This window comes from Muntiacus reevesi, chromosome 1, assembly GCF_963930625.1.
Source record: "Muntiacus reevesi chromosome 1, mMunRee1.1, whole genome shotgun sequence".
NCBI classification, from domain to species: domain Eukaryota; kingdom Metazoa; phylum Chordata; class Mammalia; order Artiodactyla; family Cervidae; genus Muntiacus; species Muntiacus reevesi.
Window position 1 is genome coordinate 200,925,805 of NC_089249.1, and position 27,412 is coordinate 200,953,216.

At 46.7% G+C, this 27,412-nt stretch overlaps 1 protein-coding gene across 7 annotated transcripts in view; it reads left to right on the top strand.

Annotated features, from left to right (window-relative positions):
- Positions 1-20,935, top strand: part of P4HA2 (prolyl 4-hydroxylase subunit alpha 2) — a 32,411-nt gene extending 11,476 nt beyond the window's left edge. For 4 of the 7 annotated variants that reach the window (XM_065918144.1, XM_065918146.1, XM_065918148.1 and 1 more), the window contains 11 exons: positions 1,725-1,862; positions 5,088-5,327; positions 6,571-6,764; positions 7,545-7,721; positions 11,017-11,087; positions 11,325-11,424; positions 15,226-15,279; positions 15,809-15,874; positions 17,599-17,667; positions 18,053-18,149; positions 20,473-20,935. In XM_065918144.1, coding sequence (XP_065774216.1) covers positions 1,725-1,862; positions 5,088-5,327; positions 6,571-6,764; positions 7,545-7,721; positions 11,017-11,087; positions 11,325-11,424; positions 15,226-15,279; positions 15,809-15,874; positions 17,599-17,667; positions 18,053-18,149; positions 20,473-20,543 — 1,277 coding nt within the window. In that variant the 3' untranslated portion in view covers positions 20,544-20,935. Of the gene's footprint in view, positions 1-1,724; positions 1,863-5,087; positions 5,328-6,570; positions 6,765-7,544; positions 7,722-11,016; positions 11,088-11,324; positions 11,425-15,225; positions 15,280-15,699; positions 15,760-15,808; positions 15,875-17,598; positions 17,668-18,052; positions 18,150-20,472 lie in introns of all 7 variants that reach the window. The other 3 variants (XM_065918147.1, XM_065918149.1, XM_065918150.1) reach the window with 2 other exon arrangements.
- The last annotated feature ends 6,477 nt before the right edge of the window (positions 20,936-27,412 follow it).

Here is a 27,412-nt window from a genome sequence, read left to right on the forward strand (position 1 = left end):
ACTTCCTATGCTCTAATATTTTCCTCTTAGCAGCAGATGGTGGGGCAGGCCTGGAGGTGGGCCCTTCCGATTCCAGCCTTGGGCCCAGCCCCCCTGGACCCACTGCCTCTCCCCCCTGAGTTGGAAGTGCTGATTAACCTCAGATTTGTTGTCTCTCAAGCTAAGGCATTTTAGCCCTTGTGGCCAGACTGGGCTGGGCTTGGCTTGGCTGGGAGCAGAGTGGCCTCTAGGGAGGGATTGGTGAACTCAGCCGGGCTGGAGCTGTGCCCAGTGAGCTCACTGCCTCCAGAAGCCATGGCTGTCTTTCCCAGACCCTGCCTCCCAGCCTGGGCCTGTAGCTCAGAACTGGCCATTCTGCCTGCACTGCAGGAGAATAAGCCCGCCCAGATGATCTCCTGCTCTCCAATCTTATTCTCCATACCCAGCCCCCACCATCAACATCTGGTTCCTTTGGAAAACCTTATAATTACCCAGAGGGAGATAGGACAGCCCCAGAGAGCAATAGGTTGTTTTTACCTCTTTCTTTCAGAGCTCTTGCCCCCAAAATGTGGAGTGGGGAGGCAGGGAAATAACACTAACAATGTGGCTTTTTCTGGAAAGCATTTTTTTCTCTCTGGATTGTAAACTCTTAATGTCCCTGACCATGCAGCCATGGAGGAGACAGGGTTGCAGAATTTTGGCTCCTGGGTCCTCAGGCATGGCTAGAAGTGGATGTTTGTGGCTGAGGTTGTGGGTGCTGTGGGAAGAGGCCGGAAAATAAATGGCCTTGGTGTTCCCCTTCCAATTCTCAGCTCCTGAGCACAGGTGAAGCCCCTAAATCAGCATGGAAGAGCCTGGCCCCCACTTGAAGTCCTGAGATTGCAGGAAATGTATATCTTGCTTTACAGCTGGGTCTTGGAGTCACAAAATAGCTTCTTTGGTTGCTTCTGTGGTTAGGGTTCTCCCAGACTCGGAGCTGTAGTCTTGAGCACCACAGTCAGGGAGCTTATGCCCTGAGCTCAATGTGAGTCGCAGTGGCAGGAATTATCCTAGTGAGCAGAGCAGGCCGGTGTGGTCTGGCAGGGGAATCACGCACAACAGGGCATGTGTGGGCCACCTCAGTACTTGGCCTGCTCAGATGATCCTCTGATCCCTAATCTTGGTGAGGGGATCGCGCCATACACCTCCAGGACTGTCATCATTACCTTTCTGGATGATTAGGACCAGTGGTCAGGAATGAGTGGCCAGCTGGGCTCTCTTCTGTCCCTTGGGCTCCTCCATCTGAGATGTGGGCCAGGAGTTTGTGATTACCTGGCCAGCCTAATAATCCTAAATCAAGGTTTACCGTGTGGTTTGTTTTCTGCTGAGTGGTCAGCAACTCCCCCCTTAGTCTTTTCATGTGTCCCCGTCAGTTACCCTCTCTGTCCCTTCTGTCTCCACCAGATCTGTCTGAGTGCTTTGGATCCAAGACTCTCAGACTCCCACATGCTAATTAGTATGAGGGGGCTGTTCTGTTCAGTTCAGATGAGCAGCACAGGCAGTTGGTACAGTGAGGAGTAAGAAAGAAGTCTCCCCGAACTGGAGCCACTAGGATGGGCTTCCTGGAGGAAGGGGAAATGGCCCTCGTGGGAAGGGGCAAGGAATTGCACTAGCCAGAGATCCTCCTTTGGGTGCCTGTCTGGCTCCAGGTGAAATTCTGTCCCTGGATGGAGGTAACCTTTTGTTCTCACTCTCTCCTTTGGAAGATTTTATTGCAAACCTGTCGGTGCAGCGACAGTTCTTTCCCACCGATGAAGATGAAACAGGAGCCGCCAAGGCCTTGATGAGACTTCAGGACACATACAAACTGGACCCAGATACAATTTCCAAAGGGGACCTTCCAGGTAACTCACCACTCCAGACAAAGCCTGTCCAGCGCGTGTGTCTACTATGGTGTCTGGATAGGGCCGGAGCCGCTGCTGACTCGGGGTCTCTACCCCCAGTTGCGCCGTCACCTCTGGTGATGGTTCTCTCTTGTTTCCAATTGATGCCAGTCCCCTAATCCGTGACAGCCGCCTCCCCTCAGCCCCTGCCCAACCACCGCCCTCCAGCTCAGACCTCCCCTCTCTCAGCTCAGGGAATGCCAAGACTGCCGCTCAGGACCTCCTTGGCCTGTGTCTCCAGAGTACCGCTCAGGTCTGTATCCAGACCCACTTCTGTTCCCACCCTCCAGGGTCCTCTTGCCCAGGAGTGATCTCGGAACTCATTGTCCTGTGGCCCATGTGCCCTCAGTTACAGTCTGCCCCTGTTTCTTCTGTGTCTGCCTCTCTGGACTCTTCCCCCCGAGCTCATCTCAGAACCTCTGTTCTTACTCATCTTACATATCCCGGCCTCAGGATCCAAGGCCCCTTTGAGTCTCTGCTGCTGATCGATCTCTTCTCCCTCCTGGTTAGGCAGCTGGATAGTCATCTACACTCTTCCTGTTTCCTTGGTTCCTATGTCCCCCTGAACACACAAAGTCTGGGCTGCTCCTGCCCCTGCAAGATCACCAGGGGCCACTTGGATGGTAAAGACAGTAGACAGGTTTCAGGCCAGATGTTCTTTAGCTTTTCACTAGCGTTCAGCATATTAATTGCCTGATTCTTCCTGATGTTCTCCCCTCCTTTGAATTCTGAGATGCTGATCTCAGCCCTTTCTCTTTTGGCAGCTCTCTCTCTCATTTCTTTTACAGGTCCTGTTTCAATTCAACTGGCTGCCTCAGTATGTTTATAAGAAGGCGTGTAGGGGTTTGGTGGCTATTAAAGGGCAATAAACCCAGGGATTCCGTTAGACTCAGGTAGATCTTGGAGGCCACCTCACCCTTGGGGACCCTGTAGGAGGCACAGCAGAGGGAATCATGGTGTGTGGGAGAGGGAGGAACTGTGTTATTGGCTGGTCAGAGCCTGGAGCCTTGGTACTGGGAAGCCCAGTGAGCCAGCAGGAAGACTGGGGATGTCTCCTTAATCCTCACTCAACCAGATTTTGGCCAAGGCCAGGAGGCCAGAGAGAGAAGGTGGCTGGGGGCACCTGCAGGATCCATTCACCCTATAGCTAAGAGAATGACTGATGGGAAGAGGGAGCCACAGCCAGCGCATTGACCCTTTACATTCAGTAACAACCACGTGTGTATCCTGGACGGGCAGTGAGGGGTGGATGGGAGTTGTTCCCCAGGGTGCTGTTCCTACCTGGTGTCTCCCTAGGCACCTTCTCCAGGGGAGCCTGTTCACGGTCCTTTACTTTTAGGGCTAAATCCAAATTCCTCTTAACATGTGGTCTTTGCGGTCTTGCGTCGTACCGTCTCCCTGGCCTCCTTGTCTGTTGTACTAAGCTTCACCAGTGCTCGGCTTCTTTGTTTCATCCCACAAACTCTGTAGGTTTACCTTTATGGCCCTTCAGCGTTCAGCTCAACTGGTGTTCTCCCGAGAGCACGTTCCAGAGAGCAGACTTTCACGTTGGTTTCTGGGAAAGATACTGAGTGTTTGGGAGCCATTCTTGACATTCTTGGTATCTGTGAGACATATGGTAACAACTACTGTTTATTACACTCTGAGGACTCATAGGAGACATTTTCATGTGACACCGTCTTCTTAAGTTCTTGGCACAAGTCCTCTAAAATTGATGGCATTATCTCTTTTTAGAGGTAACAGACTAAGAATCAGAGAGACTCAGTAACTTGCCCATAGTCACACAGCTGTTGGGTGCCATAGGTTGGCCCACACAGACCCTGCTTTGTTCAACCCACTCACCTGTGTTATGCTGCCTCCATCAGTGTTGAGTTCCTGCACCTACAGAGCCAGAGATCTGTGGAGGTTCATGGAGAGTGAACAAGGACTCAAGGATGCCCCCCTCTCTCCCGTTTATGGTCTTCCTGCTAACTCTGTCTGGTGTTTATTTTCCCCATTTTCCTATCCTGTCCTACATTGTCTGTTCCTGAGCCATCCTGGTGAGCAGCCCCTGAAGCCAACCCACGGCAGCAGGGGTTTCATTCGGCACATCTTAGATATCAGGCAGAAAGAGCCCACTCTGAGGCAACTTTTCATTGTCAGCCATGCCTGGGTTGCTATTAGTGGTTTTGTAAGGAAGTTCCTTTGCTTTCCAGGAGGGTCACAGCTTAAACCCTGCATCTCCGCATAGCTTACACACCACATCTCCTTCTTGACTTGAAACTCTCTTCATGGTCACTTCCAGCATGAATCAACAGCAGACGACCTATGGTCAGAGGACCTGCTGAATTGACCTTTACCAAGGGCCCACCCAGGTGGCTCAGATGGTAAAGAATCTGCCTGCAGTGTGAGAGACCTGGGTTCAGTCCCTGGGTTGGGAAACTCCCCTGGAGAAGGGAATGGCTACCCACTCCAATATTCTTGCTTGGAGAATTCCGTGGACAGAGGAGCCTGGTGGCTTCAGTTGATGGAGTTACAAAGGGTGGGACAGGACTGAGTGACTCACACCTTCACTTTGAAGGGCCCCACCACCTAGTGGTCAAAGCTGGCACCGCAGTCTTGTTTCTTGACCTCACTTGGCATCACACCTCTCCTGTTCCGCTTCTGCTATCTCTTAGGTACTTCTCAGTGTTATTCACTCCATCGTTTCTGTACAGGTGGCTTCTGGGGCCCTGGCCTCAGCTACTGTGTCTGTCTTTCCTGACACTTATTTCTGGAAGTGTTTATCTTCATCCATGGCTTTACCTGCCACCTCAGTTCTGTTTTTTATATTCAAGTTATTTTTTCTAAACTTCCAGTCTCAAATGGCCAGCTACCTCGCAGACATCGCCTGTGCAGCTCGCAGGACCTTTATACTCTCCTGAACACTACTTCTTGGGTGTCCTGGGCTCCTCCATAACAAAGGCCCCATCCCCCTTGGAAAGAGGGGAGTCTGAGGCTATGAGATAGGCTGTGCACCCCAGCCGGAGGCAGGGCCAGCATGGCTGTGCTTTCTCTACTCAATGGCCCTTGGAGGTGTGTAGTCTGAAATCCTAGTGGGCCTCTGCTGGGGTGACGCCCCCCGCCCCAGGGTCCTAGGCTCCCGCAATGGGGGATATCTCTCTCCCTAACCCTTTGGAGCCTGACTAGGTGCCTCTCCGGCTGTAGGAACCAAGTACCAGGCCGTGCTGAGTGTGGACGACTGCTTTGGGATGGGCCGCTCGGCCTACAATGAAGGCGACTATTACCACACGGTGTTGTGGATGGAACAGGTACTAAAGCAGCTCGATGCTGGGGAGGAGGCCACCACATCCAAGGCCCAGGTGCTGGACTACCTGAGCTATGCCGTCTTCCAGTTGGGTGACCTGCACCGTGCCGTGGAGCTCACCCGCCGCCTGCTCTCCCTTGGTAAGGAGCCTCTGGGGGAAAGTCAGGTGCAGATGGGCAGGGGTGGCTGCTGTCAGGGGCCAAGCCAGTTTGACCAGTTGCCTAGCCGGTGACCAATCCTTTGCTGCTTTCAGGCCCAGGCTAGCTGCCAGCTTGCTCTTTACCTACCTCAGTTCTGGCCTTAAGCCTTGCACAGTCACTGATGGATACATTCAGGCCTGCACATAGATTTCTATTCCATTTATAAATGGGAATCCAGGTTTGCAGTATATCTGCTGCCCTGTAGGGTGGAGTCTTTATTACAAGCACAGTAGCTCGAGAGGCAAGCTGTATTTCAGGGTTGCTGCAGTGACAGTGGCCTGACCTGTTATTAGAGGTCTGAGGTCTAACTGATGGACTTGCCATGGCTTTGGTCATTTAAGTGTCTTGTGATATTAGACTAAAGGAGATCAGAAGCACCGTGTCTCAAGAACCTATTTGTTCCTCTTATTATTACTATTTGGGATATCATAGTCTGGGATTTCACTGGCCAGCAAATACTTCCTTTTGCTGCTGCTTTTCATGGGTTCTGCGTCTGAAGCCAGCTAGTGTGGATGTCTGTTAGACGGATGTGGGAAGAGAGCTTTGTAGACTCTGTCGTGTCAGTAAGAGCCTTGGACAGGGAGTCGGGTCACCTGGGTTCCTCCTCTGAATAACCTCACATTAATTTCCTCACATCTTTGGGCTTCAGTTTCCTCATCTGAGGGGGTGGTTCAGTAATCCTGCCAGGCTCGCTCCCTCGTATCGTGAGGCCCATAGGACAAAGCCGTGGGAGTGTCACGTGGCTGTTCTTGTTGCTGGTGGTTCAGCCTGCCTTCTCGCTGTGGCCAGGGCGTGATGCGCTCACCAGTAATGGAACAGATGGACTCTAGGGCACGGATGAAGCTAGCATACAGCCAAGTTGGGAGGAGGAGGCAGACTGGACTGCTTCTCTGGACCCGTGTCCTCAGGATTTCCAGGGAAGTCTGAGAGGAGATCGGCATCAGTGGCGCAGCATCCCCTCCACCCCCTGCTATGTTGCTCCTTTTTCATCTCTGACCAGAGCGGAGAGAACCTCTGTTGGCTTTTCCTCAATGACCAGCAAACCCCGCTTAGGTGCTGTGGAAGCCAGAATGCTGCGTGCAAGTTAGCTGCTGGGAGAGAAAACCGCTTACAGAATAATTTCTCTAAATGACCTAACAGATGTTTGTGGTTTCCTTTTCCTTCATGTTCTTTCCTTTTGTAGACCCGAGCCATGAACGAGCTGGAGGGAATCTGCACTACTTTGAAAGGTTGTTGGAAGAAGAAAGAGAAAAAATGTTATCGAATCACACAGAAGCTGAGCTCGCAGCCCAGCAAGGCATATATGAGAGGCCTGTGGATTACCTGCCCGAGAGGGATGTCTACGAGAGCCTCTGTCGTGGGGAAGGTGTCAAACTGGTGAGACACGTGGATGGGTCAGGGCCCAGGCAGTGGACCTAGATTTCAACTCTGGACAGATAGATGTGAGGAAGATGTTACTCTGTCTGTAGGTGGCTTTCTCAATCCTTGGTAGTATCTGCTGAGGCTGATATGTGGATGTTCTTCAAGGTACAGGATAGGAGGCTTGTCTTCCCTGAGGTCCCAGGCAGAGTTTCAGTCCTCTGAGTTGTTGCCGAGCACCCCTCCCCATCCCAAGAGGCCAGCTTCTGCCTGACTCACTGTTCTAAGAAAACCCACGGGACTTGATGTGCCTTGGGCCGCAACAGAAGTCGTGATCTCTAGCAAAGGCAAGACAGTTGCTAGAGCTTGGTATGAGGTATCAGTGGCCTTGGAGAGCCCTGGGACCCTGATGCTTCCTCACAGAGGTGGCACAGATGTGAATCAATCTGTTGGCCTTCTCCGTGCCAGTATCTGCTTGCTCCTGCTAGCTCTTTGTCTAGAAAGACGTCCCCCCTGCCCCAGCCCTCCTCACCTACTCACATCTCTGTGAGAAGGGTCAGGAATTACACCCTGCCACAGGACTTGTCAAATGAGGTATTCTTGGGAGAGGAGAACCTCTGCATGATTTGTGGCATATCATTTCATGCCAGCCAAACTGAGTGGCTTGTTTTCTTGTCTGGTGAGATGGGAAGGAGCGACTGCTGGACATGGGGTTTGAGACCAATGTCTGCAGCCAGCTAGTCTGGGACTTGGGTTAGGACTCACTCGGTTCAGGGCCTGTTGTTCTGTGTTCCCCAGACCCCCCGAAGGCAGAAGAGGCTCTTCTGTAGGTATCACCATGGCAACAGGGTGCCGCAGCTGCTTATCGCCCCCTTCAAGGAGGAGGACGAATGGGACAGCCCGCACATCGTCAGGTACTATGACGTCATGTCTGACGAGGAAATCGAGAGGATCAAGGAGATTGCGAAACCCAAAGTAGGTGTCTCCGCCGTTCCTTCTCAGGCCACTTAGTCCAGGTGCCATGGGGCAGTTTGGTTGCTCACCCAGCTGGCCTCTGCTGATGTCTTGCATGAGTCCACTGTCAGGTACTAAAGTGCTGCAGACTTGATTTGACCTTGAGGAGTCATGGTCCACAGAGGGAACCAATGTGGACAGACAAGGGTGGGAAATAAGGGCACCTGGGCAGGTTGGTGGCTGTGTGTGGGTGAATGTTTAGGAAGTATGCCCTGGGGTACTGCCAGACTGGGTCCTGTGAAGCTCCTGATTAGGACTGTGAAGAAGTGATTGACTTGGAGGAGCATGAGTATCCCTACAGGACTGTCTTCTCATCTAGCAGCATGCTGGGTCTCTCTGTTTATTCACACCTTTAAATATTTTCTTCACATAAGCCCAGCACTTCTCTTGTTAAATTTATGCCTAGGCGGTTTGTTGTTGTTATTGGTATTGTAACTTCACTTTGTTTCTTTCATCATCATGATTTTACTGGTTACATTATTAAATTAGCTTACTATCATAAGCTAAACTGTCGATTGTAAAAATATATTTCATCATGATCGCTAATGTGTACTGAGTTCTGAAGTGTGGCAGGCCCTATTCTAAGTCCTTAACATGTGTTAACTGCTGTGTCTGTTCAGCAGGCTCTGTCATCATCTTCATTTTACTCACAAGGAAATAGATCCGGTGCAGATCACAGCTAGTGGTTGAACTCATTTCTTATTCTTTTGGTTTTTAGCTAATTATCTTAGGTTGTCCATATAGTACTAGCATCTGCAAATTAGAAAAATTTTGTTTTCTCCTTCCTATTCATTATAGTTCTGTTTCTATTGTCTTGTTGAATTGTCCAGAGTTTCTAGAGAGTTTTTATAATAGGAATCTTTGTCTTGTTCCTGAATTTCCTAGAAATGCCTTTGGTATTTCACTGGTAAGTGTGCACGTTGGCTGTTGGTTTTGTATATACGTCATCATGTTACAAAATTACTCTTCTATTTCTAGTTCATAAAAGATTTTCTCCCATTTGACATCTTTCAAAGAGAACTGCTTGCTGCCATGTCCCCACCCTTCTCCTGGTGATCAGGAGGAGGAGTTAGCTGGAGATCCTCTGTTTCTCTGCTTCTAAAAGAACTGTCGAGGCCAGGAGGCCAGCACTCCTGGAGAGACCTAAGATAGGTTCCCATCCTGGGCCCTGGACTGCACCTTGGAACAATCTTGCTTTGAGGTACTAGGACCTCCAGGGCTCAGAGCCACTTGTTAGTGTCACTGATATTGCTGAGGGAGGGTCTAGCCAGCGTGTGTGGAGAACGGGGACCACAGACCCCCATGCTCTTCCATTCCCTGGACCAGCTCCAAATTCCTGCAGGAAAGAAAACGGCTTTCTTGGCTGTCAGGTGAGGGAGGCACTGTGGTACCAGACGCTCCTGAGAGATTCCTCCCTCGTCCCTCTGACCAAGGCAGAAACATTGCTGTGTGTGTGTGTGTTCATGTTGGGTGCATGTGTGCACGTGGGTGTGGCTGAAGAGGAGAGTGGCTGGGAAAGCTCGTCTTTGAATAGAAGCCCTGCGAAGGGCCACACATGTTGGCTATTACAGGCGGACCTCTCCTTTCCGGAGCTTGTGAGGGACAGATGCTATCCTGGCTTTGAAGTAGGGCCCATGAGCTTAACTTAGCCTGTGGGGAATGCCTGGCAGCTGCCTGCGGGTCTCTGGCCTGCTTTCAAAATAGCTCTGTCTGTCCCTGGGAGCCGAGCACAGCTGCCCAGAGCCTCCCTGTGGGCGTCAGGCCAGTGCTGTGGCTCACTTGTTTGGATGGGATCTAGCCACAGCTGCAGTTGTCATCAGGAAGGAACAGTAGGTGGGATCTCAGGGGAGCCCTCCATTCTGGGTGCAGCGGGTCTTACCCGAATGTACTGCAGCAGCACCTGTCCAGGTTGGCCAGCCTTCTGGTCCATCCACCCCCTCCATCCCTTCTGCCACCTCTTGCCCTGACCTCTCTCTGACATCCTCACTGGCCTCCTTGTTCCTGCTTTGACCCCTCTTTAGTCAACCCTCTATGATGTATCCACAGTGATCTTTCTTACACTCAGGCTGTGGTGTCCCTCCCCTGCTTCTCACCGGTCACAGGTTACATCCAGCTCAACCCCCTCTTGCCTCCTCAGCCTGTTCTCATCTCTTCCCTCTCACTTCTAATCCACAGTCATATGCCACATCCATTTCCACCTCTAGGTCCCTGCGTTGCTGTTCCTTCCCTGTTCCTGTAACGTTCTCCTGCCTGGCTAACTCCTGCTTACCATTCAAATCTCAGCTAAGTGGTTCCCCCATCACTCTCTTAGGAAACCAATCTTGACCCTGTAGACTGCGCTCCCCAGACACTGAGCTTCCTGCTTCCCAGCTTCTACATGCTGTGCTGTGACTACCCAGCTAGTTTTCTGCCTTCCCACCTGACTGAGTTGTATGAGGATAGAGGCCATGTCTTGGTCACCCGGCATTGCGCTAGGCACTGAGTAAGCACTAGTTTAGACAGTCCGCAGCTGGAGCATGGGGGGCTGGCTCCAGGCAGCAGGCCCTTCCTGGGAGTACCACTGCAGCAGTCTGTGGAAACTGGGGGAGGTGAGATAGGTGAGGTGTGTATGTGTTATGAGTGAGCATGTGGAGGTGGGTGGCTTCCAGCGCCGTTCACTTATTGCTGCTTGTAGATTGCTTTCCTTGACTCTATCCTCTGACCTTACAAAGCTCCCAAGGGAGTGAAAACTGTGCCTTCTGTTTTTGTTCCTTGTGCAGTGGGAGGCCAGCAGGGGCTGTGCAGTAGGAGAGTGTTTGGGTAGGTTTCTGGGCAGAGGAGGTTGCTGAGGTTCAGAAGGACAGTGGACTTGACTGTGTTAAGAGGAGCATGCAAGACTGAGACTCAGGGACGGCAGCACAGTCTGAATGTGGTGGGAGTAGCCAGGCATGGGCAGGTGTGGTGTGTGGGCCTGGGGAGAAAGGGGCTGTCCAGGCAGATGGGTGAATGGACTAAACAGACTCCATAAGGCATAATTCTGCAGACAGCGTGGACCTGGGAGGGAGCAGGGGTGGGCAGTGGCCAGGCTCTGACAGTAGAACAGGAATTTGGAGACCACTGCCCTGGCCTGGCTTGCAGGATCAAGGGGCCTTGGCTAGAACCACTAACTGTAGAGCTCCTTCCCCTCCTGGTCTGACTGGCAGATCAGGTCCCAGTCTCTCCAGGAAAACACTCGAGGCAAAGAATGATAAGTGTGCCCTTTCTTCCTGCCTTCCAGCTTGCACGAGCCACTGTTCGTGATCCCAAGACAGGTGTGCTCACTGTCGCCAGCTACAGGGTCTCCAAAAGGTTAGCAAAGGTGATGGTGGTGGAGGGATGGCTGCTCAAGCCCCAACTCCGGGGCCTCCCAGTTCCTACTGAGGGCGGGTGACTCGGGTGGTTGTCCTCCCTGCTGGCGCCTGCACCTGCCTACGTGGAGCTTTCACTCTGTGCTGCCTTCCATGCTGGCCCTGAGGCTGGGGAGAGTGTAGGACCTCATCTAAGTCTGCTTTGCCCTTCTTTTCTCTCCCTCTTGTTTTGGTGTAGCTCCTGGCTGGAGGAGGATGATGACCCTGTTGTGGCTCGGGTGAATCTTCGGATGCAGCACATCACAGGGCTAACAGTGAAGACTGCAGAATTGTTGCAGGTATGGCTTGTTCCTGGGACCCTGGAGTTGGGAAGGGAGTGTTTCTAGCTAGATCATCTCCCAAGGTGCTCAGGGCTGGGCCTAGTTCGGCTTGCCCAAAAAACTGTATGACTGTAGGATACCATGAGTATGGAGTGGCCTCCTATTGGGAAGCCAAAATTAAGTATGCCCACTGGCATTCAACAGTTAGTGTTCACAAATGTCAACTGAATATCTTCTCTGTGCCCAAGTATCACACTAGGTGCTAGGGATCATTGGTGGGTGTGGCAGGCCCATTTACGTCATCTTGACTATAGAAGCTGAAAATCCTGAATTGTTCCAGGGACACCTCTAAGAGCTGTGAATGTATTCAGACATATGGTTCTGAGTCTTAGTCAAGTGCACTGGGAGGTAAAGTGTTCTGTAATACTTTAGCAGTGAGAGGCCTAGATTGGTTGGATGGTGAAGATGAAGTACTCCATTTTAAGTGATTCCCTGGGACCCTGGCTTCCTGCTTTTTATTTCAGAGGTGAAGACATATGGCAGCACCATACTGAACATTATGGGCAGAGCTCCTACTAATGTGTCCTCTGTTCTATTGAGTGCAAATCAGCATTGTGCATGCTCCCTTCTGAACAACCCCGATTCTGAATTCTGCTGTAAAGTGATGCCCTGAGACACTGCCAGAAAAGTTTCACTGGCATTTTTTTCTTGAGTCTCCTGGATCTGTTTGGCCAGATGTTCTGTGTAATTAAGGATCTCACACTTTAACTGATCAACCATAGCTCTCAGTAGAATACTGAACTGAGATCACTTGGAAAATATTCTCTGAACTTTTGCCTGGATACATCCAAGCAAATCAGCACTCATTCCCCACTCCATAGCTGGGTCAGCAACCAAAACCAATTTTGAAGGTTGTCTTTATGGATTTGTATGAAGTCTGCCAGAGTTTTTGGGTTTTTTGTTTTTTTTTTTTTAAGCATGCTGATTATCTTACAGTTTCGTGACCATTTTATGTAATTTTTTCAGTTCCACTGAGCTTAGTGTTGAGTTTGTAAGTCTTAAGTTTTAGGTAAGATCTGCAGACAAGCGCATCGAGAGAGGACTTCTGCCACATCTCCCACTCCCCTGTTAGGTGGGAGAGCACACCCGTTTCAAGAATGATAGGGTCTCCATACCCCAAGTGCATTCCTGTTGGTGTAGTTTTGACTCATACCTTCCTGGAACAGGTTTTGTGTTGTTGTTAAGACATCTACCATTGCTTCCTGCAAATCAGAGCCAGTGTTAGGACCATCATGGCCCTTACTGAGGATGATGTTCCATCTGGTTGCTGACTCCATACCCTGGGCCAAGAGGCTGAAAAGAGTGTACAAGGCCTGTACCCCTGTTGCTCTCCTGGCTGGCTTCCAGGCTGTATCCTATCTCACATGCAACCCCAGAAGACAGCAGCTTTGTCCTTGGTCTGGCTTCATCTTAACTGATCTCTTGTAATGTTGTAACTCAGTTGATAAATGGGCTTTGAATGCTGCAACTCCCAGTGTATGGGCTTTTATGGTCAGGGTCTTTTGGAAGAACATTTTTGTTTGCTTTCATTCTCTAGGAACTATCTTGGCATTTTCTTTGCCAGCCAGTGTTGTTCAAAGCTTTGATCCTACACGGACAGGGGATAAGAAACTAGGTTTCAGAACCTGTCTCCCAGTGCTCGTTCCACATTCCGCACAGTGTGATACATGCCTAGGCACCAGCAAGAGTCTTCCCACCAGGGTCCTCCTGGGAGCATTACAGGCTTCTGGAAAGGACCTGGTTCTTCTGCTGTCTGTTGACACTCTGATCTGTAGTTGATGTGTTTGCTTTAGATCATTTGGAAGAAAGGGCAATTGAGGCTTTCTTTTGAATTGGATGAGGGCCTGAGAGTGGAAGAGATGCTGCATTGCCAGAATTCCTGACGATTGAAGACTGCTGACTCGATGTCTCAGTCTCACAAAAAAAGTGATCTCTAACCATTTTCCCCCCTTCACTCTGACCTCAGTATCGTAAATACCCACATCTTTCAAAGGACTGACTCTTAATACTTTTGTGACAAATGAATACCTCCTCTCCCAGTTTTGATGTACAGCTTCTTGTTATGTAAGGTATGAGTCTGGGGCCTGGAGTTTCCCAGATGGTGATTCTGATGGCTGCACATTCAGAAGTTCCCATGGCACTTGGACTATTTGGGGATGGTATTAAATAGTATAGGTACAGTAGCCTGAACACCATGATCAAATGTGATTCTCACAACTGCTAAAAGATGAGCCACCTGTAACAATGCAGCTTCTTTCATTATCCCCAGGTAGTCAAAGTTTAAGCACTCCATCCAACAAGTGGGAGTGTTGGAAAATGCAGTCATACCTTGCACCTCCAGCAACGAGCAGCGAGTGAACTTTCCTGAATGCACTGGCAAACTGATCACAGTCGTGTTTAAAGTTTTCTTCAAGTTCTTGGCTATAGTGGATCTGAAAACAAAGCATTTGTAGTATCACTTCATCAGCTTCTCTAGCACTTCTCTCCTTCCATGCATCTTCAGTCTCAGGGTCACCTGCTGAAGTAGGCCTCCTTGCACTGTTGATAGTATTTTTGGTGTGGGACACTTGAAGGCCAAAGCAGTGTGTGACAGGATGTTTTCTTCCACTGATTCTGATTCTCCTTATCAATGTTTTTATTTTTATGGACATTGAAAAAAATCATTCTGCCCCAAATCTGCCCCAAATCTGTTTCATCACATTCAATAAATACTGTTTTCTACTCCAAAAGGAGGATTTTCTCTCTTGTAAAGCCCATCCTCCCTCTCTCTCCATCCTGTTCATAGATGGCCATTATTGCCAGTTTTGCAGCATCTCTCTCCTGACTCTTAGAATCACCAGAAAGTTTATATGAAACTAATTTTCTGAGGACTAATAGTTGAATCCTTAAAGTGTTTATGGTTTCATTAAGACACAGTAGCCGAGTGTTCCCAGATGGACATTGGTGGTACCATTTGGTACATCAGCTTTCATGTCAGATTCTGCCTCGTCTCTCATCTAGCTACTGAAGCTAAAATAACCATTGTGACTTAGAACTTATGTTGTGCTGGTAAACTGTTCACAAAGGTGTTTATGACTTCTAATCCAATTAGTGATGCCTGAGGTGGCTCAGGCCCTGGTCTGGGTTCAGGCTTCACCTGGGGGGCAGTGAGACAGAGCAGCAGTTTTGGGCCCCCTCCAGCCAGCCGCGCAGGCCCTGCTGCTGCACTTGGGTGCAGCAGTATTCCGTGCAGCGGACCACTGTGAGGTGGGGTGGGATTTGTTTGTCCTGTTCAGCCTGACCAAGATGAGTTTCTGGGGCCTGGTGACAGAGGTGGTAGGAGCATGGCCAGGCACAGAGTAGCTCCCAAACTAGTACTAAAAAGAAAAAAAAGCCCTCCCCCCCACAAACTGATTCTGAATTTATTGTTGGCATTCTTCTGGATTACCACCTCATTATCTTGCAAATAATCATGCCCTGCCTGAAGGAGGGCTCCCTCTGCTGTCATCCTTGTGTCCTTCAAGGGCTGGAGCTTCTCCACAGTGGCCATCTGCAGCTTGCCCATCACGTCCTTTCTGGGAAACCACATTTGTGCTGCACCCTTCCTCTTGGACACAACTATAGACCTGTTTGTAGCATTTGTTCTGCCCAAACTGGCAGGGCATAGCTACCCTCCTCAGAGAGGCTGCTCCTCGGGGTTCTGGTTGTTACCTGGGGAGATGGGCTACTTCAAGGTGGTTCATGCTGCTGACAAAGTCCAATGCTGTTATTTCCTACCAGGTTGCTAATTATGGAATGGGAGGACAGTACGAGCCACATTTTGACTTCTCCAGGGTAAGACCCCGCTCAGGTTTTTTCAAAGGTCCTGCTCTAGCTGATTTGAGAAGGCTGTAGCCTTCACCTTAGCGCCCCCACCTCACCAGGGCCCACTCTTTTGTTACTGGAGAAGCCCAAGTCCAGAGCCGAGTGCAGCCTGGCTGTTTCCCCTGTGATGTTGGGAGTGGTCCCCCTGACCCGACCCTGCCATTCTTTGCTCTGACTCTGAAGCAGAGGACATCACTAGGTCTCTGTGAACTCTTTCCTGCCCCTTCTCCTCTATGCCCAGCCAGGATTTCCTTTGCAACTTTGGCCCCTGGTCCAGGCCTATGTATGGAACCCCTGCTTAGCACCTTCCCTCGACATTTTTGGCCCCAGTCCTGTGGGTGGTGGGGGAAGTCAGTTGCAAACTTGGGTGAAAGTTGTTGTCTATTGCAGCGACCTTTTGACAGCGGCCTCAAAACGGAGGGGAATAGGTTAGCGACGTTTCTTAACTATGTAAGTACTGGGTACAGGCCCACCTGTGTGCTCTCACTTAATTTTATAGAAAGATGAGCAAGATGCTTTCAAGCGTTTAGGGACGGGGAATCGTGTGGCCACGTTCTTAAACTACGTAAGTATGACGCCTGCAATGTGTGGGCTTAAGGGGAGCCTGGGTCCAGAGTGCTCTCTTAAATATGCTCCCATCAGAGCCGATACCACCAGCTGTTGCTCTGAGGCTGGGTCCTCCTGGCCCTCAGCACCCTTCTTCGCTGGAGTAGAGTGTTGCCCCGTGTTTCCATTTGTGTGCTTCTCCCAACTCCTGTGATTTACATCCCTGGCTCCTTTTTGATGGGCCCAGTGCTAATCTGGACTTGGGGACGGGTGTCCTGGAGAGGTCTCTGCTTGGCGTCAGAGTGAGGAGGTGGCCTGGAAGTGTCTTAGATGAAGCTGCCTTCATTTCCTTGGAGCTCAGTGGCCTGCCTGCTTCCCACCTGCTGCCTGTACTCCAGCCAAGGTTAGGTTTACCTCTCGCATGAGGAACAGTTTCCTCTCCCCTTGGCTGAAGGAGATATCCCTAAAGAGGCATAGAAGTAACTTAGAGATAGAAGCCTGTGTCCATTTTCCCCTTTGGTGTCTTGTTTAAGTTTTATTGTGTGGTTATTATGTTCTGGGGACTGCTATGCGTGTGCTGGTGAGCAGGATATGCATGGTTTCTCTTGGGCTTATAGTCTAATATGAAAGACTTTAGACATGGGAGAGGTAATTGGTTACCATAGTGATAAGTGCTGTGAAGAAGTAATGCAGAGTGGAGGTTCTGAGAAAGCCTCCTTTGAGAAGGAACATGTCATTTGAGACTTTAAGGTTGAGTGGAAATTTGTTGGTAGAACATGATTTTCTGGTAGAGAGGAGAATGTGTGGAGGCCTGGAAAAGGGAAGGAACTTGGGATGTTGGAAAAAGAGAAAAACGGGTGGTGTGTCTCAGAGATAGTGTGTTAATCTGGGGTGGCTAAAGGGAGAGGCTGGGGAGACTGCCAGGGCTTTCAGGTTTTAGAAAAGAGCCTGGATTTGATCCTCATCCTGGAAGCCATCAGGGGTTTTCATTTTCCTCATTTACCATTCGTCTGTTGGGTGCCCTTCAGTCTGTCTGGTATGTGTCCTGTGGAAATATTTTAGCTCCACGTTTTATTACCTTACAGGCAAAAACTTGAATTAAGAGAGCCAGATGAGAAAGAAGTAGTGCTTTGGGCACGAGCTGAGCTCTGTGGGCATGAGTGCAGCCTTGCTGCTGTGGAAATTGTGTTCCATTTAGTTTGAGGTTTTACTGTGGGAGAAGCAGGCCCTCTGGAGACAGAGTACCCTAGCTGGCCCTGGGAGGGTGGCTGTTGTGGGAAGGTGGGGGTCTGACTAGAGCTGCAAGTTACTCAAGCCAGAGAAACAGTGCAGAGTTGGGACCACCAGTGGTGACAGAAGCCACAGGGAGCCTCTGGTCAGGGCAGCTCACAGGGCACACTGGCTTAGGCAAGGGCCAGCTTGGATGAGAATAAAGGGGGTGGGGGTCAGTCAGGCATTTTCCCAGTACAGACTCAGATTTTTCCCATTCGAGGACAGCCAGGGTATGGGTCTCCTTAGGCCTACATCTTTCCATGGCATGAGAGTGTCCTGATGAACCACTCAGATTAAGCAGGGTTTAGGGAGGGGCAGGGTGTGGGAAGAGCCTTTCTTGGTCAGAGGGCTGGTGGTGGAGCTACTGATGCTCAGAGGACAATCCACATACTTTATCATGTCCTTTGTGGCTCAGTTGCTCCGAGAGTATTGAGTAGAAGGGGGGCCAAGCTCTGTGTCTTGTATTCCCAGATGAGTGATGTAGAAGCTGGTGGTGCCACCGTCTTTCCTGATCTGGGGGCTGCAATTTGGCCTAAGAAGGTAAGTTCTGGTTCTTGGGGGTCAAAGGTTGAAGTGCAGGGCCCAGACCTCATTCCTGTCTCCTAGTCCAGTTCCTTGGCTTGCTCGACCATCACTTTGAGGGACTTTAGCCATTTCCTGCCTGACCTGTGGTCTAGGCCTTCACCTTGGGAGATGGACTGGAGAGGGAAATTCCTTGAGGGCCAGGTGAGATTCTCAATATCTACTCCACCATGAGGAGTAGGAGCTTTTTGGGGAACTTCTCTACGCTGGAGTCCCAGAGACATGTGCCCCTGAACAGAGGAGAGTGACAGTGTTTCTGCTCAGAGGGGGCTCTGGGGTACTCACCATCAGATCCTTGAGCCCAGTATCTAAGGGTGTTGTATGACAGACTTTCTCTTTCCAGGGCACAGCTGTATTCTGGTATAACCTCCTGCGGAGTGGGGAAGGTGACTACCGAACAAGACATGCTGCCTGCCCCGTGCTTGTGGGCTGCAAGTGGGGTGAGTGGCTTAAGTTGTGGTGGTGGCCTCTGGGCTCTGGTGGTCAGCCTGAGACTCTGAACTTGAGAGATACTTGCTGCTGAATTTTCACAGAGTCAAAACTGTCTCCCCTTTGGAGATTTTGGGGTTTTGTTTTTTCCTTGATAACCAGTAGTCCCACCCAGCCATGTTAGCTGTCCACTCAGCTGGTTATGTGCTAAGACATTTGGTTGGGAACACTTTCAGAGGTGCCTAGAGAGCTAAGGAAGCCCCAAGGAAGAATAGCTATACAGGCATCCTAGGTCCAGGATGGCTCCCAGAAGAGTGGACTCTGGCAAGGGTTCTGAGGTCACAGTGGGAAGAAGTGGAAACAGAAAGAGGAAAAGGTGTCTCAGGAACCCACATGGAACAAGGCTTAGGCTAAAACCAACATCATAGGTGTGGGGACCAGCTGCCTTTGTCTCTTGCACAAGGGGAGGCTTGTGGCACAGAGACTGAGAGATAAGGCTTGAGGCTGAAATCAAACTGTGGAGGTTGAAAATTGAGCTTTGTTTTGGAAGCAGCTGTGGTGAGTCATGGAGAGGCTTGAAGCAGGATGTGACAGGAAGTGATCACAAAGAGATGAATTTATAGCCCTCTTGGAGAGTTATGGGGATAAATAGTGATAGGTTCACAGAAAATTAAGCAAATGAGAAAGAAAATAAGAAAAAAGTTGTACCAGAAAGGAAATACAGTTGACCCTTGAATAAAGCAGGGGTTAGGGGTGCTGACCCTCTACACAGTTGAAAATCCATGTGTAATTTATAGTTGGCCCTCCATATATGTGGTTCCTCCATATCCAAGGTTCTACATTTACAAATTCATATAACTGTGGATCATGTAGTACTGTAGTATTTACTATTGAAAAAAATAGGACTTCCCTAGTGGTCCAGTGATTAAGAGTCTGGCTGCCAATGCAGGGGACACAGGTTTGATCCCTGGTCCAGGAAGATTCCAAATGCTACAGCTACTAAAGCCCATGTACCTGGAGTCTGTGCTCCTCAACAAGAGAAGCCGCCTCAATGAGAAACCCATACACCACAACTAGAGAGTAGCACCTCCCTTGCCACAACTAGAGAAAGTCCATGTACAGCAGTGAAGACCCCAGTGCAGCAAAAAATAAGTTTAATTTTAAAAATAAAGTGATAAATCTTTTAAAAAACCCATGTATATAAGTGGACTTGCCCAGTTCAAATGTGTTGTTCAGAGGTCAGCTGTACAGTCTATTAGGTAGCTCAAGTGTGAGTAATATTTACATGACATAATAATGTAAATACTGAATATTAATTTAACTAGAACTTGTGATATAACTATATTGGGGGATAGGAAGGGGAAATAGGTATTTAAAGAGTGGTGTAAAAAATTCCAAAGCTCCCATCTTCCATGGTAGGCTATCAACATATAAGATCTAAAGTTGAAAGTCAAGAAATAACGTTATAAGTATGTTATTTAGAAAAATGAGGATAAATATCAGAAGAGACAAAGGAGTTAAATAAATGTTCAGTGGAAGTGGGGATTGATGGTGGGAAGGGATAGGTAGGAGATTGCTATTTATCATTATAAGCCTTGTAGAAGAATTTTTTCAGCTAAGTACATGTATTATCTAATTATCACAAAGTGTATTTTAAAAGTACGACGACTTCATTTGTACATTAAAAACAATTTTCTAAATTCATTATGAGTCTATGAAATAAAAACTGTGGTTTGTGGGCATTTAAGACACAACTTCAGGTGATAGTGCTAGCACCAGCTCTGCTTTCCTGCTACTCACAACATACAGGATTGATCTGCTGGTCTGGAGCCCCTGAGGTGGACTCCAGGCCTGCCACAGTCCTGACAGGCTACCTTGTCTCTTCCATCTCACTTCCCACCCACCACATTCCAGTAGGGGGTTGGGGTCCTTGACACACACACCAGCGTGGATCGTGCCTTGCTCTCTGTCACCCTGTTCCCACTTCCCAGACCCCTTTGGTATAGGAACCACCTGCTCTGTCCACCTGTTCTTCCCTGGATAACTCCTGTTTAGCTTCCTGTCCCAGCCCTAGGGTTTCCTCCTCTCCCACATGGTTAAACGCTCTTTAGCTCTGTTTCTATGGCAACCTACACACATATATCTTGTGTCACTGACAGACTTTTGTACAATTATCTGTTTTCCTTACCAGCTCATAAGCAACTTGATGACCGAAACCAAGTCTTACTCATGTCTGATTCCCAGGCCTAGTGTAGGAGTCATCATGAAGGAATCATTAATTTTGGCTGCTAAACTAACCAACAGGATTGTAACATACTTTCTGTCTGTTCACAGTCTCCAATAAGTGGTTCCATGAACGAGGACAGGAATTCTTGAGGCCGTGTGGATCGACAGAAGTTGACTGACATCATTTTCTGCCCTTCGCCTTCCTGGCCCCACAGTCCATGTTGTCTTCAAGTTCAATGTGACAGACTCCTGTCTATGTTCCAGTCCCATCAGGCGGGTCTCTGGAGGCGTGAATGTTTTGTATGGAGTAGAGAGTGGACTAGGGAAGGTCCTGGATGACCTGGGTCCCAGCCTCTCTGGCCAGCCTATGCTATCTCTGGACGCTCGGGTAGGGTTGGAGTAGAGTCAGGTGGTCTGCACCTAGCAAGGTGCTTTTGTACCTCAGATGCTTTAGGTGTGAGATGTTTCAGTGAACCAAAGTTCTGATATCTTGTTTACATGCTTGTTTTTATGGAATTTCTATTAATGTGGCTTTAACCAAAAATAAAATGTCCCTGCCAGAAGCCTTAAAGAGCCTTATTTGGAGTATTTTTTTTTAAGATCGGGAGCTTTTACCAAGTTCACCATTTGAATAATGAATCTGGATAATGAATACTTGAGAGGCAAACCTGATGTTCCAGACCAGGTTTCAACACTTGTTTTTCCTCTAAGCTTCAGTGTTCTTTCTGGAAAGTGAGAGAGACAGTCTCCTTGCATCTCAGAGAACATACAGACCATGTATATCCATGGTTGTGATGCTGTTATAATTTGAAATTTCTTACTTTAAAATTTTGAGACATACACACAAAGTTGGTTGTGATACACAGATGTACAGTTTAAAGACTACGAAGGAGAGCATGAAGACCCATGTCACCATCACCTGGGTTAGAGAAGAGATTATTTTCAGACTTATACCTCAGGGGCCCCTGGGAGCCCCTCTGATCATATCACTGACCTGCCCCCAGTACCTCAGTGGTAACCAGTGTCAACAGATCTGTGGTAGTTATGCCTTTGCTTTTCTTTGTAGTTTTACTATCCAGGTCTATATCCCTAAATAAATAGTAGTTATTTTGTTTTCCTTGATTTTGAACTTTTTGTAGTGGAAGCAAGAGTATATTTTAGGGGGTGTTTGGCTTCTTTTATTTGATAGTTGTTTGTGGGATTCATTCATGTTGTGAAGCTGTACTTTATGTTAATTTGTGTAGTTCAGTTTTATTAGCATCCATCATAGGACAGTATCATAATATACTAACATACTGTTGATAGACATTTGAATTGGTTTCAGTCTTTTATTAGTAAGGCTGCTGTTGCATTTTTATATGTGATTTCTGGTGCAAATAAACGTTTTTAGAATATATACCCAGAAGTGGAAACGCCGACTCTCAGTAGGTGGGTCTTCAACCTTACATATAATGTATTCCAGAGTGGTTATGCACATTGCCACCGGTGTAAGTAAAAGTTCTTGTTATCCCAATCTTCTCCAATATCTGACAATGTCACAATTTTGCATTTTAGCTAGCTGATTATATAGATAGTTTTATCTATCTTAACATGATTAATGACATTGAACACCTTTTTGTATGTTTATTAGTATTTAGGTTTTGTCTGTTTCTTACTAATTCATTGAAATTTTTAACATACTATGAACACAAGCTTTTGGTTGGTTAGGTGTTTTGCAAATATCTTTTTTCTACTTTGTCTTTTCATTCCTTGTTGAACAAAAGTTCTTAATTTCTGTGTCAAATTTATCAGGATTTTCCTTTTAGATTTATGCTTTTATGCCTTGTTTAAAAAATCTATATCTCAAGATCATGAAGATATTTCTTATATTCTTTTCTAAAAGTATTATAGTCATGTCTTTTACATTTATATATTTAACACACCTAGGTTTTATTTTTGTATATGGTATGAGGTGCAAGGATCTACTTAGATTCTTTTTACCTATTTTATTAGGATAGACTAAGCTTGTGGTACTGTAATAAAATAACCCTTAAGTCTTAGTGGCTTAAGGAAACCGTCTCTCATGCAAAAAAATCACTGATTCTAGGGCAATTGTTACCTATTGACTGCCATACAATCTCCCTCTAGTGCCTTCCACCATCAGAACCTAACAGGAAGCCAGCGAGTAAGGGAATCTGAGGAATAATAGAGAGTTGCAACTTCTCTGCCTAGAGTGTTCCCTGGATTTGTTTCATTGGCAGTTCTACAATTCTAATCCTTGTATCCTTAGTATTTAGACACTGCTCCTCAAATCCATTTTTTCCCCCAGAGGTTTTCTGCTTAGCTTCTTTATTTTCCATTGTGCACAGCTTCAGAATTTACAAAATGTCCTAATGGGTAAACGGGGTGAGTGGTTGACTGAGTTCTATACTCCTCCCTCTTGTTAAGTATTCTAAAAAATTACAATCTAATTTTTTGTCTTTCAGTGCCCTTTGAAACCACCAAGATCTCTGCTGGTTTCTCTCTTAGCAGTTACCTGTCACTTGGGTTCTTTATCTGGCTCCCCAGTCTCTTTATCTCATGCGTAGATTCAGTAAATAATCAAAGGATAAAAGAAACCAGACTTCTGGCTCACCTACCTGAGATTCATCCTTCTCCAGGATCATAAATAGATGTGTAAAGTTTGAGAGGCTTGATAACAGAGAACCTAGTGCTTGCGTAGCACAGAATGGAGGTCTCATTTAACCAGGAGTAGGCACCACATTGTTAGATCTGGGTCTTGAAGAATAAGTGGGAATTGTTTTTTTGTCTGCTAATCTCAGTTTAAAATACATGCACATGGCTTTAAAAATAAGAAACAGAAGAGTTTACCATGAATAATGCTTTCCTACTCTATTCTCGCATTCTTAAGGGAACCTTTTTCAATTGTCTCATTTTTCTGACTATAATCATATATTTACAAAGCTATCTTTTGATTTTTCCACTTTAGAAATTTAAGAGATGATCATCTAGCTTTGTTCACTATTCTCTATTACATCTTCCTCTCCCTTTTGTCACTTTTTGATTTTTTTTTATAGTCCTTTCTTTGCCTGGTAGCACAAATGTCCTTTTTGTTTTGTAAGCCTAAGGTAACATCTCTGATATTTTACTATGTGAGCTGAAGATCTAGTGTTTGACCAAGCAACTAGTCACCACAGTCTAGCCTAGTTAAAATCAACTTTCACATACCCTTTTAACTTCCCAACTTCTGTCAGTTATACTTTAGATGCTTGTTTTAATATCCAGGATAAATTGAATTTAAAAGCTGAAAAACCAAAAACTATGTATGTAGCTTAATTTAATTGAACTTATAGTCATTATAATGTTGCTATAGCTATAATAAAAAGGAATCTGTGCCTTATTTGTCTAATAAAATTCAAAACAAATTTACAACATGTATTAGTTTGCTAGGGCTGTCAAAATATCACAGACTGGGTGGTTTAAAACAAACTTATTTTCTCACAGTTCCTGGAGGCTAGAAGTCCAAGATGGAGATTTCACGAAGTTTGGTTTCTCCTGAGGCTTTTCTCCTTGGCTTCCAAATGGCCACTTTCTCACATGGTCACCTCTGGATGTGTTGTCTGTGTCCAAATCTCCTCTTATAAGGACACCAGCTATAGTGGATTAGGGCCCATCCATATGACCTAATTTTACATTAAATATCTCTTTAAGACCCTAATTCTAAATAGAGTTGCATTTCAAGGTACTAGGGGTCAAGATTTAAACTTATGAATTTTGGGAGATACATAATGTTGCTAGGAAATCATATTAGATTTGGAACACTATTTGGAATAAAATAAACAAAATTCTTTCCCTTACTCTCTATACCAGATGTGGCCCATTATAAACAAGTGTGTCAGATTATTAAGTATGTTTTCATTAAGAATGTTATAACAATAGAAATTTTGATTTTGTTGAAGAGATTAGGGAATATGAGCTATCTTATGAAATTCTTAATAAAAATCTTTGAGACCAGGGTTATGTTAATAGAACCAATATTGCAGGGTACACAAGCTATTATTTTCCCTCAAAATGATTATGCCAAATTTCTGCCTTTCTCAGCTCATAATTTAATGTGCAGAAAGACTACTTTCAATGACTTCAAATATAATCTTTTTAGTACTGTACAGAAGATACATTGATAGATACAGATAAAATTCATTGAGCAGTTAAAAAATTATGATCATTCCTGACTCTTTGTGACTCCATGTACTGTAGCCCACCAGGCTCCACTGTCCATGGGATTTTCCAGGTAAGGTTACTAGGTCAGGTTGCCATGTCCTCCTCCAGGGGATCTTCCTGACCCAGGGATCTAACCTGTGTCTCCTGCATTGGCAGGCAGATTGTTTACCGCTGAGCTCTCTGGGAAGCCCATCTAAAAACTACATTAAACACAAATACCAATCCTGAGGGGCATTAAGATCAAATTCAATCATGGCACTTAACACAAATTAAAGATGTTTGTTAAATGTTAAAAGATATAGCATCAGTTGACAAAATACAACATCCTGAAACCTAAATACAACATGCTCAGACAACATGCTAAAACATTGCATTGTGGTGCAAATACATTACAAATTTTTTTGCAACTTACCTGTTTGGGATGATGTTTTGAACTGAGGAAAAGTTTTTTAAAGGTTGCATATTTTGCTTATAACAAATGAGAGCAAGTAACTGAAAGTATGTCTGACTAATGTTAAACTTAGGAAGAAATATGAATATACTTCCTGAATTTGAAAACAAAGAGATTGGAAATGTACAAATTATTGGATGAGTCCAATAATTATAGGAAAAGTTTTATCAAATAGAAATTTAAAGAGATTATAGATATGCTAGATACGGACTTAGCAAGTGAAGTGTCTTCAGATATTTTGAATTTTTACCTGGAGAAAAGTTATTTTCTGTGAATACATCTGTTATAAGTCTGATAACTTAAATCCTGTGGCAGTTTCACCTGAAGTAATTTTAAGCAGCATACAATAGCAGTGACTTGTAATATAAAATTGGCATTGTGTCTGAATCATCTGAAACTGATTCATGTATTTTCTTAGTATAATCTTATCCAAACTTGGACGTGGTCTAGGGAATTTTTTTCTAAATAGGAGTCACAGTGGTATCCTACAAAAGAATAATCAGTAAAATGAAGCTAACTTAAGATAATTTAAGATTGCACTTGGTCAAGAAAGTTGCTCAAGAGTTTCAAAGTTTTGAAATTTTTACTGACGAGTTTGCTTCCATTAAAACCAGGAAAATATAACATAGTAAATTTTATTTTTGGTATAAATAAAATATTTAAACTTAAAAATGTGAATTTTAATATACCAATCTTCAATTCTGCAATATTTTCAACTAATTTTACTACCTTGGGAACACTAACAAAAAATACACAAAAACATATATTAACAGCATAGGATTTCTTCTGCCTCAGTCTCTAATATGGCTTGGCATACCACGGATCTTGTTTTCAAACCTAGCATCTGAACTCTAAATTAGAGTTGCCAGATTTAACGAACAAAATACATGGCACCCAGTTAAACTTTAATTTCAGATGAATAACCAATAATTTTGCACGAGAGATACTACAAAATTATTCGTTGCCCATGTGAACTTCAAATTTAACTGGGCATCCTATATATTATCTTCCAAACCTAAACATCATTATTTCACACGGGGGAGAAAGCTGCTTGCCTGCTCCTGGGTCCACTAAGGCCTTCTCGACACCCTGGCTGCTGGTTATGCAGAGGTGACGGGGGCTCGTAGGGGCAGTCGCGTGGCTTCGAGTCTCGCTGAGCGGCCTGTGGGCATGTCCTTAGCGGTAGGGCGAACGGCTGGGGAAGACTGAAAGCACCTTTCGGTTCCCACAACCCTCCCCGCAGCCTTCGCTCCAGCACACTGGCCTACTCAGGCGTTTGTGCTTGCTGGTCCCTCTGCCTGAAAAGTTCTTCCCCAACGTGGTCAGAGAGTTTCTATTCTCATTCCGTTCAGTCTGACCAAGCCCCATCTTAGACACCTCATCATACTGACCTTACAAAACTTCCTTGAACATCTGCATCCTCATTCCCGCCCCCTGGTCTGCTTTCTTCCTAGCACACACCGCCACTGTAACATGACATTCTTATTTGTGTATTAGGTTTTGACTCAACTTGAACGGAAGGCCCCTGAAGGAAGGAAATTTACTTTCCCGACATCTCTACCCGCTTTTCTACCAGCGACGCTTCCTTCAAGCTAAGTACCTGGATGGGGCGGGTCCTGTGGGCAGTCAAAGGGAAGGGGCGGGGCTTTTGCGGAGAGGGTGTGGCCAGAGGCTTCTGGAAACGCATTGATCCTGAGGTGCGTGTTACACATTTGAGGTGAGAGTTGGTGCTGCCAGCGTTGAGGGTTATGCAGTCTTCGTAGCCGCTGTTGTTTAGGGGGTCTAGACCGCCTCTCCCTTCGGACCAGTTCTGGCCGAGCACGGGCCAGCTTGGTGCGTGTGCCTGAGGCACTGTGTCCCCGTGAGGAAGCGCTCACAGCACAGGCGGCATGGAGGTGGCGCCCTGAGGGAGGGTCGGGGAGTGTCCAGCGCTGTCTGGGACGTCATTTCCAAGACTGAGGCCACTTTGAAGAGGTTTTTAAACTTTTGTGAAGACTTTTTATTTCTCTAAACTTGGGGAAAACTTTTTTCTGTGTGAAATGTTTTGGGGTTAAGAGAGTAGGTGCGAGGTCACGGGTATTTGGCAAACCCAAAGTTTAGTGTTTTAAAGGACTTTTTCGGTGTGTTTCTGAAAGTGGTTTTGTAATATTAGCAACCCACCAGGTGGTCTCCGGTTACTGATAATACTCTCTTCTGTGAAAAGACTTCTTTCCTTTGCTTCATGAATTTGCAGCCCATAGCGACTAACCACAGCACAGCGCAGGCCTCACTGAAGTCATAACCAAATCCCCTGATGGGCCCACAGCTGTCCTCTTGTCAGTCTTGATTTCACTGGCAAGCTACTTAAAACTTTATTCTATATTTACTGTCCTCTTACCTCCCATTCTTTATTTTTTG